Here is a 14611-nt window from a genome sequence, read left to right on the forward strand (position 1 = left end):
AGTTGCTCTTATTTCCTAGTTTCTCTTAACCCCAGTCTTGGCTAGAGTCAGATAGTAAATCAAAAGAAGTTGTGCAGTGTCAACTGAGTGTCTTCCATTGTAATTTCAGTCTTCTCAGCGTCCTAAGATGCAGATTTTAATCTAGAATGACTTGAGAGTGAGGCCAGCAGCTCCACAGTAGTAAAGTACATCAATGTCCAGCATTCTCACAGAATCCTGTAGTTCACTTGCACATACAGTATATTTTGGGGCTATACTGGAAGCTTTTGTAGCATTAAATCTCCCAGAAAAATTGGCAAAGCTTCCTTTTTCCTTTCAGTAAAGTAGTGCCTATTTTTACAAGAACTGAGTTACTGTTATTGTTCTCCAGTGCTTTGAAGAGCTTTTGTGGAATTTTTCCCCCATGATAATTTTCCTGTTAAATTTTATAACAGAAAATTGCAATGTGCTTGTGCTTTATTTTATTCTTTTGCCTTGGGCTTATGTAAACTGGGCTTTGTGACTATTATACTTTTTTTTTCCCATCCTCAGTGCACAGCTCTGTGGTCAACAGTCTTTCCTTTCATCCCTCTGGAAACTATCTGATTACTGCTTCCAATGACTCAACTCTTAAGATTCTGGACTTGTTAGAAGGAAGACTTCTCTATACTCTGCATGGTCACCAGGTGAGGCAAAGCCTTTTTTACAGTAATGTACAGACTCATAATAAACTGAGCAAATGCAGGCTTGAGACTTGCATTCTTCATGACCAGAAATGGTTTGAAAGCTTCCTTGTGTAAAATCGTGGTTATAATGCTAATCATCTTTGAGATCATCAGTGTTTTGAAGGGAGGGAGGTAAGGCAGGAATGGAGAGAATGAGAAAGCAAGTCTAAAAGTGAGCTCCAATACTGAGGATTCAAGTCTGAGGCAGAAGGAACTCAGAGCAGCACCCTTGACTCTGACTGACCCTGTCAGCCACCCTCTAGTGCAGTTCTGTCTCCCTCTCTAGAGAGCTGCAAATAACACTTGGCCCCCTGACACAGGTGTTTTGAAGATAAATGCTGTTCACCTGGCAGGAGACTCAGGAACAGTAGCAGTAACATAGAGGATATCTATTTTGGGATTTGATTTGGGAACATTTTGTTAATGGACTGAATCATACAATTGAAGGTGATAAATGGTGCTGGTTGGTTAAGTTTAACTGATTTGCCTATTAGTATTATGCTGCTGGATGTGTTGCTTGTAAGGTTAATTTTATGAATGCTTGGAGCTCTCTTTCTAAGTCTTAAATGAAAATAAATAGACTAATTTCATTGTCCATGCAGAGTGGGGTGTGAAAAAGCAGGACTGCCTTAAGGGATCCCTTTCCAAAGGGACAAAGAGAACAGAAATTCTTAACCCACTTTAAAAAAGTGGGGGCTGAGTTTTAAAGCATAAAAACTGTCAGGGAAAAATCACAGTCTGAAGCTTTTTGGAGATGATGGAGATTGTTGTGGGCAATAATGGTATCTATGGAAGCTGTAAATCTGATAATTCTGTCTTCTTGTGGCTTTGTTTAGTGACTGCTTTGTTTGATGTCTAAAAAGATCAAGTTTCTTCTGTAACTTCTCTTTCGCTATATATTAATAAAATTTTCCTTTTTTTTTTTTTTTTTGTAATATTAATGGAAAAAAATAGGAAAACCTTATGCTTAAATCTTTGATGAAGTAGAGCTTTGATTGAAATTGACCAAAGGGTTCAACTGTTAAAAGAATGGGGAGGAGATAATAAATGCTGGTTATCCTAATATGTCAGCCTTGGCTGTATAAAACTGTTCTTGGAGCACTACACTAAGTGGATGCTCCTGTCAGTTAGGGGCTGCAAAGCTTCTGTTGCCTTAATCTTGTTTTCATGTTTGTCTGTTGTGTTAATCTGCCAAGTGAGTTCTTGGGAAGAAGCTTCCTGGAAAAGGGTAAGTGTTGGAAGAATGGGAAATCTTTACACTTCCCCCCTTCCCTCAGGAGGGATGTGCCTGGTTATGGTTCAGCAGGAGGCTGAACCTGCTTTCCATTTTTCTCCCATTTGAGCTGCTAGCTGTGCCTCACTCACTGCAGTAGCACAAAAAAAAAAAAAAAAAAAAAAAGAGTTTAGCATTGAATGAGAGCCCAAAACTGATTATGGTGATGGAGGTTCTTCACAGTGAGCAATAGAAAGTCCCTTTAGGCTAATGTTGTACTTAACTCGAGGCTTTAAAAGAACAGTTTGTGGATCATCTATTCAAAAGTAGAGTTAAAGCTCCCTGTTCTTCCTCCCTGCTGCGTCAGATCAGTAAAACAGTGTCTGTCTCTTTCTCCTGGGCATCTAACTGGCATTAGAAAAGCTTCCTCTCTAGCACAGCTGAAGAGTAGCTGCTGTTGTGGCATTACAGCTCCTTCAGTTTGGAAACAAGTGCAAGTATTGAAGTGGCTGGTAGAGCTTTCTGGTTGCCTCTAAGGGTATTGCACTGAGATATCTGTGAAACCAGTCCTGGCACAGTCCTGCCTGGCATTCTCTGTCTGGCGTGTGCTGTATTGTTGCAAGTTGGTTCTTTTACTGCCTGATTGAACAGATACCTTGCTTGTGCTTTTTTCCTAGTAAGCCACTGTCAGTGGCTACAGGCTGGGCTGTCACCAGAGGTGGATTCCTGCACTGGCTGCATCTCCAGCTAGTTCTGCTCATTGATAAATCCTTGTTACTTAATAATGAGGGACTTTTTTGTCCCCTCTGTTATTACTGTGACTTGTGCCAGTATCCACAAGAGGCTAAAAACAAAGTAGTGTGGACTTTTTGATCATTAAATTGATTTGCCTTTTTAAATGAGTGCTGCAGGTTAGTCACCAGATGGACAATTTGTTCTGAAGATGTTCTTGAATTGTGACTTTTTGAGGTTGAACGTTCTGGTTGACACTTTGTTCCTACTTTTACAGCTGGCTGCTGTTACATTGTTCTGGGAAGGCTGCATGCAAGCGGACACTTAAAGGAAAAAAACCCTACGGTGCTTTAGACATACTTTGACGCAACTGCTGGAGTGCCAGAAATTTGTTAGCAGCTGATTAGCTGTAGTTTACATGGGGAGGTTGGCCAAGTTTACATTGCTGTCTTTAATTGAAATGTAGCTGGCCCCTTGTAGCAGGAGGATCATTGGAGGCAGAAGTTTGCAGCTTGGAGCTGACATCTTGCAGCTGCAAAATATCATTATGTATTGTGCTGCATATTTTGGTTCTGGAGCACTTCAAGCTGTGAAGGGCTCTTATCTAATTCCATACAAATGAGACACTGGCTTGGTATGTAAATCCACCTCTAGTACTGAATCATTGTTGAAGAACAGAATGTTTTGAGGTCTCTAAGCCACCCCCAGAGAGTTGCTAGAGGAGAGCAGGTATGTACATGGTACTTGTCTGCCCTTTGGAGTGGTTTAATTAGAGCATTTCCAGACTGACTTCCTCAGTGGAATGGAAGTTCTCAGTAAATATTTAGAAAACATCTCATGGTTACGTTCATAAATAGGAAAAGAGAAAATGCAAAGTTACAATTTTTCAAGCAATCTTGACTAGAATTATGAAGTAGCTACATTTTACCTAGCTGGGCAACATCAGTGCTCCCTGCTTTGCTCACTGACTAATGAGTGAGGTCTCCTGAGCAGGTGCACAGGAGACAAATGTGCTCCTTTACTGTTAGCTGACAGCTCTGCCTAGGTGGCATTAAACATCTGTGCAGGCCTGTCCTCCTTGAAGAGTATGAGGACATCTCCGGGCTACACAGAAGTCAAACAAAAAAGAAAGAAATGTGTGTTGCAAACAACAAGCAATTGACTTTAGGCTAGCATTTCTAAGTCTCAAAAGGAAATACGAGTTCTCTGTCCTTGCCTTGTGTTTTTATAGACTGAAACTTTCAGGAGTTAAAGCTGCTGAAGATTCAGCTGTAAGATGCCAGTATAAATTTTCCCTATGTTAGTTGTAGCTCTTACTCCCTGGTGAAGGAGGATGCAAACATGTCAGTCTTGCTCAGGAATTTTTCAAGGCCCAGTGTACTGAGAATCCTTGGGGCTTCTTGTCAGAGGTATTCCACCTGAAAACATCCTTTTTGTCAAGGCCACCTCTGTTGCCTGTGCTTTTCTCCTTGCTTCCCTTCCCTTCTTCCTTTCCCATGTGACTTGCACTCTCCTCCCATGCATGAAGCAGCTGAAGGCACAGTCAACAGTGGCAATGTTTGTTCTCTGTTTGTTCTTAGTTCTTTTATGCCTAGAACCGATGATGCCAGGGCTGAGATCCCAGTGTGCTGGTTGCTGCTGGATTTGCTTCTCAGGCCTTGTCTCCTCTCATGTCTCCTGTTTCTCTTTGCACTAGTTAGTCTGTTCCTGGACAGTTTGGCTGAATATACTGGCTCCCACTTTTACATCTCCTTTTGTGGCAGTGGAAGAAGAAGCTGTCCTTTAATTCAACTATTTGCATCCTCTAGATATGCCTTATTCCAATTCTTAGCTTTTCCTTGCTCTCTTACCTGGCTTTTCGCTACTATGCGTTGGTTTCTTGCAGGACTGAAACAAAAAAAGTGAAAATCTACTAGCATCCTTGACCCCACTTGTCTCTCCAGCTTCCTTCCACACTGCCTCTCCTTTCATAGTGCAGGCAGTGCATCATTAAACTACTCTTCTCTGGCTTATTCCTGGACCCTCTCCAACCTGGCTCTTGTTTCTTCTGTTATGCTAAAGCTGAAATGTTACCTCTGTTCCTAGCTGAAGCCTGAAAGTCTGGCCTCTCTTGACTTGCCTGTTGGTGTTGGCCCTATTGTTGTTGAAGTGTTGTGCCTTCTATGCCCAGCAGCTCTGGGAGAAGAAAAGGGCGTCAAGAGAGATTTCTCTGTGATTGTCAACTCATTATTTATGGATGGTACACATTCATCTGCTGCCTGTGTGCAGGTGTGATTCTGGGTTCCAGTCATATTTCTCCAGACTAAACTCTCAGCCTTTCTCTTAAGTATTTCTTTCAGAGACATCTATTTTTAGCTCTACCCTTGAAAGCTTTGTGTTCGGGGATGCTATTCCTGTTGTCTTATGTCACCCCTGTGTCAGTTGTTACTGATGCTATTAGCATCCTGCCAGTCACTTGGTGGTGTAATCTGTGTCCTGGCTTCAGATCCCTTCTCTCTTGGTGATTAATGCATTCAAGTCATTCAGAATAGTCTGACCATCTATTTTGAAGTGCAAACGTAATGTTTTATGTAAGCTGATCATCCTGTGAAATGCTAGGGCAATAAATGCCTTGCAGTCGCTAACCTCCTTTGTAGGAAGTGGGAAAATAGGCAGAAGGTGTAATCTCTATCTCTGCACATAAATTATATAACTTTCTGGGCCTCACCTTTCTCACCTCTGAAAGCAGCTAGAAATGGGCTGTCACCTGGTGTTTCAGCTGCCATGCCATGCATATCTGACCTTGCCTGAGTTGTGTTCACTGGGAATGCTCTGGCAAACAATGAGGCTTGATGCTGTTATCATTCCTTCTCTATGGTTCCTTTTTCTTTATGGTTGCTTTGCTCCATCCAGTGTTTGAGCTTTTTGTCCTTTTCAAGGCTCTCTGGTACTTGCCTCTACTTTGTCTGGTACTCTTTCACTAGAGGGGATGAGTTGAATGTCGATTAGTGGCCATGTTCTTCTCACTCAACAATTTCAGTGGATGACTTGTTGCCTTCTTCTCTATTTTCTTCAAAATTCTTGCTGCTCTTCCAGTATCACTAAAGCTGCTGTTATAATTTCAAACTCTACTGGATATGCAAAAAAGCTTGACAGTCCTGACGTTGACCTGCTGAGGATTAAACAGAAATGTTCCTTACCACTGACTTGGTGTATGTCATTGCCCAACCCCTTCTTCCTGCAGCTTGCTGTCTAGTCTGAGGCAAGAATCTGCTGGACTTTGGGGATTGGTGCTAGCAGCTTGTGGGGATCACCTTGGGCCATGGGGGTTCAGACTGGAAATTCTGAACCTCCACAAAATACTAATAGAGGGTCATTTGATCCTTCTACAGATCCAGTAGAAGAAGGTTGCTTCATCCCACAAGTTCTAGTTATGTGGGAAATAAGCTTAAAATTATCTCCACAACTTCTGTAGAAGAATATGCAACTGCTACTTTTTGATACTTTTAATGGAAGCAGTAAGTTAAAAGAGGGGAAGAAGGAAGGTTTGAGGTGACAGTCTCATGTCTGTCACCCAGGTCTTCATCAGAAATCTGCTGGATTTCTGCTGTGCTTTCCTGGGACAAATGGAAGTGAGGCTGTGTCTAATAACTGGCAAGTGTAGCTTTTTATTTTTGTTTGGTGTGTCAATATTAAATTGCAAGGGCATTTGGCAAACTGTCGCTATGGCAAACCTGTTGTATCTTGGAAGAGTTCTGGGAGTGTATGTAGCAGGAATACTTTTTCACTTAACTTATGTCAACAAATCTGTAGAGGATGTTGCGTCTGTAGACTTGTTTGTTCCCTTTCTTTCAATTTATAAAGGCACATTCAGTCTTTGATATAATTTTCTATTTTGGGAAGAATATGTTCTCTTGAACTTTTTTTCCCTTCAGAATGCCATGACTTTGGAGTCAGTTCATTGCCTGTTTTGATGTGATTTGTGTTGTACTAGATTTTGTCTAAATACACTGAAATATTTAGACTGATAAAAATATTTTTAGGAAACACTGCTCCTTTCCAGTGTTCCTTGCTTGTGCTTATTCCTGAACACTTTGTCTTAAATTTTTTTCTGCCCTCCTAACTCTGACTGGTTTATTATAGTCCGGGAGCAGCTTCTGTATGCTCAACTTCTATTTTCTTGGAGCGATATTCACCACTGCAGTTTTCTGGCTGTGGGGTTGTTTCTGTGCTTTCTTATGCTTGTCTTTTGCTTTTGCATTTTTTTAGAGCCTCCATTCCTGACATGTGATTAGAGAGCTGAACACTAGGGTGGGTGGGTGGGAATAAAGGCAGAGGCACAGTTTGTCTCAGCTGATTGATGGCAGTGTCTTTGGTCTGAAATATCTCCCCTAGTTATTGCTGTGTCAGGTGAGCGAGCTTAGTCACACCAACGACTGCACGTGCGCTTTGGAGCTGCTGCTGCTGCTGGATCGTTCCTGGCAAGCCCTCTCTAGTGAGGTGTTGCTAGGGGAGGCCTTAAAACATTTTGAAATCACTGTGTGTTAAATGATAATATGGAAACACCTTTATGTGTTTTAAGGAAGCTAAAATTGTTCACACTGGGATTGAGCACAGCAAGGTTCTCGTTTTGCTGCCGTAACCTTGTGCCAGCATGTTTGGAAGCCCACAGGACTGGGGCACAGGTTGCAGTGAGAGCTGTGTGCTTATCTCACATGCAATCTTTGGGTATTTGTCTAGCTTCAGGATTTACTGTGTTGAGTTCACTTTTACAGAGAAGGCAAAGAAAGGGTGTGAGGTTTTCATGCAATGTCCCTTAGAAAGATGTGGACTCAGAATTGCGTCTCCTTCCAACAGGGTAGAGAGAAGCTTCTTAATTGCCTTCTGAGATACATGATCTTACTTGAAAGGGGGTAACTGCTTCTGTCAGGAGGTGGATGATCACGTGGTGGAGGTTTCTGGTGGTTGTTGTGGATTTTCTGATTGGTTTGGTGTTTGTTTTTGGTGTTTCCTCCAACTCTACCCAGCCTGTCAGCTCCATAGGCAGCCTCTGGAAGTTCTCATTCTGACCTCTGCCCATGCTGCTGAACAGTCTGCAGAGGAATGTGTTCAGCAGCTGACATAAAACTCCATTATCTGGGTTCTCAGCTGTTTACTCTGAGCAGAACAGTTTGTCTGTTGTGCCTGGGCTTGAACACACGTAGCAGTTCCTCAGCTCTGTTTAACTGCAGCTCCTGTCTCAGCCTGCCATGTGTATCCTCCTGTGTGCTTGCTGGAAGGTGGAAAACATTGAACTAGGTGTGTGGTGTGAAAGATGTGCACTCAGAAGCATTTAAAGTCTCTCAGAACTGAGTGTTTTAAGCATGAGGCTTCTAAAAAATGTAAATGCTGTGCAGAGATGATCCTGGATGCATTAACTCTGGCATCTCTCCTATCAGACTACTAGGAGAAATGCAGTTTAAACCAGCCTACTATACAAAAACCTCATAGTTTCAACACTTTTAATAAATGAACAGGAGTTTTAGAAATTGCTAATTCTGAAGTGAAGAGGGAATGTTTGAGGGGAGCAAGAAAAAGCCTGGTGCTGTAAAAATTGGTTTATTCCTGTCTCTGCCGTGGATATTGAAAAGTGGGTGTCTTAAACTGGGGTCAAAAGTGTGGGAAATGGTAAGTGCCAGCAAGCTTAGCATCTTAATTATGGCCCATTTACTTGACAGGTAAGAGCTTTTTAAATCTTGCCTCTAGATTGCTGATGTCAAATGATAAATACCTTGTAAAGCTGTAATGAATGGAGCATTGTAACAATTCATTTTCTTTTATCTTTTTTTTAAACTTGTCTTTTAAATGTGTTTGCAGGGACCAGCTACCTGTGTAGCATTTTCAAGAAATGGAGACTTATTTGCCTCTGGAGGTTCTGATGAACAGGTACCTGATTAACTTCTGAGTTATAATCCAGATTCACATTTTCTTAAAAGCTGCTACTTTTTGTTCTCTGTTGAACAATGGGGAAAGCAAAAGTGTACCCTTTGTCCAGTATGCCTGGACCATGCTGAAACAACTTGCTGTTTTATTAACAAAAATCTGGAGGTCAAACCCAATTTTTGTGGTGGTAATCTAAGACATGTAGCCCAAGAAACCCATACTCCATTGCCAAACTGCAATCAGGCCCATTGCATGAGCCTGTGCTGCAATTATGTCCTGGTTTTAGCACAGTGAGTTGCCCTGCTGAAGACACAGACAGACTTCAACCCAAAGCAGTGGTCTGAGTAAGGATCATCAGTCTTCAAAGAGCTGTGTTGCATTGCTCCTAATCCCCAGGTTGGACCAGGTGGCAATGCCCATCTTGAACAGCACCTTTGTGAAGAGACAGATTTGTCTATTCACTAACAACATCATTTTTTTCTCCCTGTTGCACAGTGGAATGGCCTTGTTGGTTAACCATGCAACAGTGAAAGAAAATGCTTTTATTTTATGCAAAGCAGTGATGCAAATTTGTAAATGAAGATTAAATGTTCCTTCTGATAATCAAATGAGCTGTCTGGATTCTTGGGTGTCTTGCAGACCTCTGAAATTGTTGATTGATTGCTCTTTAACTTTTTTAGACTTGCGAAGTCTCTGTTGAGGCGTTCACTCCATGGATTTCCTCTTGATACGTTGAAGTGATTTATGTGTCAGAGGCCTCTTTTCTGTACTGTCTTATGGAAAGCAGAGGCCTATAACTGGGATTTAAGTTTGGTGTCCAGCTGACAAACTAGCTTAAGATCTCTGGGGCTGGTCTTAGTACTAACTCTCTTTTTCCTCTGAGTCTCATGATAAATGAGTGACTGAGTTGGGGTGTGGCTGATAAATGTTATAATACTGAGCATGGTATTTTAAAATATTTGTAGTTTTAATGGTGTATTCTTCATGTTGCTTTGAAGTTTTCTTGGTCATTCTAGTTTAATGATGTTCTTGACCCAAAGAATGCTGAAAGAGGTCATTATCCATTGAGAGCTCAGTTAAACTGTCTGTATTTAGTAGCATATTTACAAACAACATCCTTAATTTAATCAATGGCAAAGCTCTTCTGGGGAAACTTCTTGTGGATTTGCTGATTCTTCTCTGAAGGGTTGAAAAAAATTACCTATAAGCAAACTTAGATGGAAAACTTTAATGGAGTTAACTTTCTTCTGCAGGTGATGGTATGGAAGACTAACTTTGATGCTGATTATGGTGATGCAGTGAAACCACAGAAACATAGCAGCAGTGTGGAAGGGACCCATGGCACTGGGGTAAGTCAGCAACCAGTAATTGTGGAGAGTTCCTTTCCAGTGCACTTGGTGCAGCCTTGGAGTGTGTGACTCAGGTGGCTGAACTGTAGAATCATCTTTCTGTGCTGTTTATTTGAGCTGCAAGACACTTGTTTTTTAAGTAACCTTGTATTGTTTGTTTTTGTTTAACTGTACTAACTTCATAGGGCAATTATATATAATGATCTTAAAAGGAAGATAAACTTAGTGCGTGTATAGATGTGTTTTCTAGTAACAGCCACTGTTTAGGAATGTGTGGTTCATAATGACATGAATGACAGTTCACCAAAAAAGCAGATGTAAGCAACAACTGAAGTTGGCTTTGCTAGCTGACATGAATTCTTCAGGCTGGTGTCAGTCCTGAAAATAGAATTCACGATATCTTTTCACTGACAGTCAGCAAAGACAAAAAAAATTGCCTTGTGTAGGTGTCACACATGACAAATAGGTGACATATTGTACTGGAGCTTCTTTCCTGAATACCTGGAGACATTAGTTCATATCTGCTCCCTGAATCATGTGTTGAGACCTCTGAGTTCTGACTGTACCTGAGGATAAATCCAGCAGCTGAGCAATTCAGTGATGCACTGATCTGAGTGGAACTTAGATCAGTGCATCAGATGCTGATACAAAAGTGACCCTTGAAAGCTGCTGCCTGTAAAAGCTGTAATTTTTACACATGGTGGTGATTAATTTACAGGTCTTTATTTTGCCTTGTCAGTCTCTGGATATTTTTGATACATTTGGGTATACTGGTAGGATTCTGCTGTGTGTTATTACCATGGCTGGTGTTTGGTTAATCTTGTTCAGCATGAGCTGTAAGCTGAAAGGCTTTCTGTGAACCAGGGGTCTGTGCATAAGTGGTATTGCCCCAGCTGAAGGGCAGACTTTAGGCAATGGCTGTTTCTCTGTGGCCGTGTCTTTGACCATATCAGTTTAGATCTTTACTGGGGTCCTAAAGTTTTCTCTCAAGCACAATGGTCTTTTTATTTAATATGGCTTCAGTCTATTGCTGGAGATACTGGAATAGCCACAGTATTTTGGGATGAACAAGATTTGAGTTTGCAGTCTAAGCCTGATGCCCTGCTATGTGGAGAGCTGTGTAGAGAAAGCCTGAGGTTGGTTAATGTAGGTTAGTGGGAGAGCACGGGAGGAAGCAGTCACATAAGGAAGAAGGTGAAAGTGTTTATTGATCCTTGGCTTGTTTTGGCTAAATCTGACTTCTTTCTTTTCCTCCCCTCCTGTTCTAACTCTAAAGTTATGCAGGCTATGAAATAATCAGTCCAATGACCTCTTTGTTTATTGAACTGGTCTAGCTTTGAACTCTATCTGCTTTAATTTAAAATATGGCATAGTGTAATACGGGGCTGAAATACATCATAGATACATCCTTTCTGGGAGAAAAATAACACTTTTGGTTTGTAGCATGCTTAATGGCTTAAAAAATGTAGACAAGGTATCAGCTAATGGGAAATGATGGTAAATTTACCCTCTCCTGTGCTGCTGTTATTGCTAGAGCATCTTATCCAGTAGTCTTAAAGAAAGGAAGAAAATGCCTGAGCTCTTCTAAAGCTTAGCTTTTCATTATAAAACCTCTTAAGATTCATTGAAGTCCATTGAAGGGAGCTGCTGAACAAATCCCTTGAACAATGCCTGACCACCTTGAACATCTGTACCTACAACACAAGTGTTTCCCTGTGGAAGAGGGTTTACCTGGCCAAACATCCAGTAAATGCTGCTGGGTTCAGCTGTTTGTGTGCCACTGACAGCAGATCTGTGTCATGTGCTGGTGGCTCACAGGGTTTGCTCTAGTGATGCTCTGAGCCTGTAGGAAACAAGGCACTCTGCATTCTGAGGTGTCATGTGTTGGTTTGGCCCAGGTGCTGTGTATTTGCAGAGGAAGAACTGAATCCATGCTCAATCATGCAGCAGAAAGATACTTTGATTTGGGGTCCTAAATTACTTCAAAGGAGTTTTCTTAAACTGCCATCCAAATGCAAGCTTTGGCTTGGGCATGCAGCAAGGGAGGTGCAAAATACAGCTAGTACTAGATCCTTGGATTAAGGCAGTTAAAATTGCTAAAGTTAGGAGGGGAAGAATAAATAATGTCCTCTGAGACATTAAAGTTTAAGATTAAATTTAGAATTGATCTGGAATGTTCTTTGCTGTTAAAAAGAAACTGATATCTGAAAATGGCTTCATTCTCTATTTTAAGTATAACCTGAGCATGAAGATCTTGGCTCCATAGTGACTTATACACTCATGTCAGTCTCCTCTTTTAAGTGACTGTCATGTCTTGTATCTTTTAGAAATAGATTGTGCTGGGCTCTTTAAGAGTACCACCATTCCTACAACTCACTGCAAGACTTAAATTTCACCGTATTTTAATTTCTTTCTTGTATTGAGCCAAATGCTTGCTTTTATAATAGTGAATTGCTTATTTTGATGGGTTTTGGGTAGGTGAGATAGTTATTTTCTGTCAAATTCAGACTTGACGCTTCCACCTGCAGATCTTGATTTCATTCCAAGGTCACCTTTTCCTTCAATGAAAAGTGAACCTACTCCTTCTTTCTCTACTGCTGTGCTAGTGTGCCAGGATTCTGCCTATTGATTAATCCTGAGATTTTGCAGACATTTCAGGATGTAATTACATTTAAAATAGGCATATGGGTTATTATTTAGTTTTGGTACCCCTAAAATACATGAACACTATTCTTGACGCATCTTGATTCTGTTTTCACCCTTAAGTCCATGAGAATCATTTTCCAAGGAGAGCTTTTACTGCTGTGTAGCTGTATAATTTTTTTTAAGCATTGTGAAGGCACAGATATTGATGAAAATGGTGGCTGTGTAAAACCACTCAGTGCAGTATCTGGTTTCTCATGGAGAGAGGCTGACTAACATGCAAGAAAGAATAACTGAATACAGACATAAAAACTAGTTTGTTATCAAGTTGAATAGGAAGGAAAAACAATCCTAAATAAGCTGTGGGATAAGAGTCATGAAATATTGTCAAGGTTGGTGAGCTTGAAAAAAAATTTGCTCCAAACCAATTTTCACTTCCCTAGGCAGAGGGAGACTGGAGCCTTTAGATGTTTCTGGTTTCTCAGGCAGTTGGTTTAAGTTCTATATGAATCAGGGTATTGGACATGTTTGTAACAATGGACAGAAACTTCAAAGTTGCTCTGCCCACCTGCTTGTGTTTTCTGTAAATATAGAGGCTTGGGAGATGCAGCTTGCTTTGAAAGTAGAAGTGATCTGTGCAAGGACTAATGCAAATGAAAGAGGAGGACACCATGGGCAGAATTGCAGTCATGGCTGGTGTGAAAGCAGAGATGTGAAAGCGTGATAAACAACTGAAGCTGTCAGGAGTGAATTCTAAGTATGTTAGCATAGATGTGAGACTGTAAATGTTAGATCAGAAGTAGTAGCTCTGCAATAAATGCTTGCTCTTAAATTATAGGCTAACAATTGTTGCTTTAAAGTGTTGCATAATCACCTTGAAACCCGAAGTTCAGGGCAAGCACTCCCAGTGTGTGCAGTGGGAAGCTGATGGGAAGAAAGGAAGTCTTGCAGTCCTGTGACTTGATCCTGTGAATGTGCTTGCTTTGGTCTAGAATCTAAAGGGTAAATTCATGCTGTATGCTGCAAATTGAGTGGTGAGGACCTAAAAGAAAGTCAGAATGAGAGAATGGATTTTGCAGGTGATTTCAAAAATACAAGCTTTTATACTTGTCTGGGGTCAGTAACTGTAAGCATTTAGGTCTGTCTGGTTGAAGAGTTGTGTAGGATCAGATCAGAGGATGTGTTCACTGTTCTAATAAGTTATGAAAATATTCAACATATGATTATTTTTTTTTCCAGAGAGGGCAGATAATGTGTTTTATTTTGGGGATTTGGTGGGGGACTTGTTGGTTTTTTTACAGGTACAAGGAAATAGTTGCATGTGTGGCTGCAGCTGACATGAGTGTGCAAGAACACTTGTTTTATTATGGGACAGATTTGCTGCTGTTGTTACTAATTCCAGGAAGGCTGTGTATAGTCAAGTGTCACTGCAAATGCTGAATGATTGATGTCACATGGACAGTTAGAAAGTGCTTGGGTGTTTATCTAAACTTGCTTATCTAAACACTGAAAATGGTGAATAAAAGCGTTGTAGTATAAGCTAATTAGGTAGACAGTTTTTTTGTGAAATATTATGGAAAATAAGAAATATGCATTGATATATAGATTTTTTTGTTCAGATTTAAACATAAACCTTCTGGAGGCATGTTTTAACTGTGCAAAATGTTACTTTGCAAAGCAGGAGGCTTATGAGGCGATTTTAGCCTCAGCATCCATATATAACTTTCTAATGAAAAATACCTTAAAACTTGCTCATGCTGAGGTGCCTCAGACAGACTCAGAAAGAGGTAATCCCTTGGTAGGGCAATTTGAGAGACATGGCCAGAAGTGGGAACTGTCCTCCAACATTCATTTTTTGTTCAGATTTAAACATAAACCTTCTGGAGGCATGTTTTAACTGTGCAAAATGTTACTTTGCAAAGCAGGAGGCTTATGAGGCGATTTTAGCCTCAGCATCCATATATAACTTTCTAATGAAAAATACCTTAAAACTTGCTCATGCTGAGGTGCCTCAGACAGACTCAGAAAGAGGTAATCCCTTGGTAGGGCAATTTGAGAGACATGGCCAG

At 40.8% G+C, this 14611-nt stretch overlaps 1 protein-coding gene across 5 annotated transcripts in view; it reads left to right on the forward strand.

Annotated features, from left to right (window-relative positions):
* The window catches only part of POC1A (POC1 centriolar protein A), a 78600-nt gene that overhangs the window by 18616 nt on the left and 45373 nt on the right, over window positions 1–14611 (forward strand). For all 5 annotated transcript variants that reach the window (XM_041466173.1, XM_041466143.1, XM_041466133.1 and 2 more), the window contains 3 exons: window positions 532–665; window positions 8485–8553; window positions 9804–9899. In XM_041466173.1, the coding sequence (XP_041322107.1) occupies window positions 532–665; window positions 8485–8553; window positions 9804–9899 (299 nt within the window). The remainder of the gene's footprint in view (window positions 1–531; window positions 666–8484; window positions 8554–9803; window positions 9900–14611) is intronic.

This window comes from Pyrgilauda ruficollis, unplaced genomic scaffold (assembly GCF_017590135.1).
Source record: "Pyrgilauda ruficollis isolate IOZ18807 unplaced genomic scaffold, ASM1759013v1 scaffold10, whole genome shotgun sequence".
NCBI lineage: Eukaryota > Metazoa > Chordata > Aves > Passeriformes > Passeridae > Pyrgilauda > Pyrgilauda ruficollis.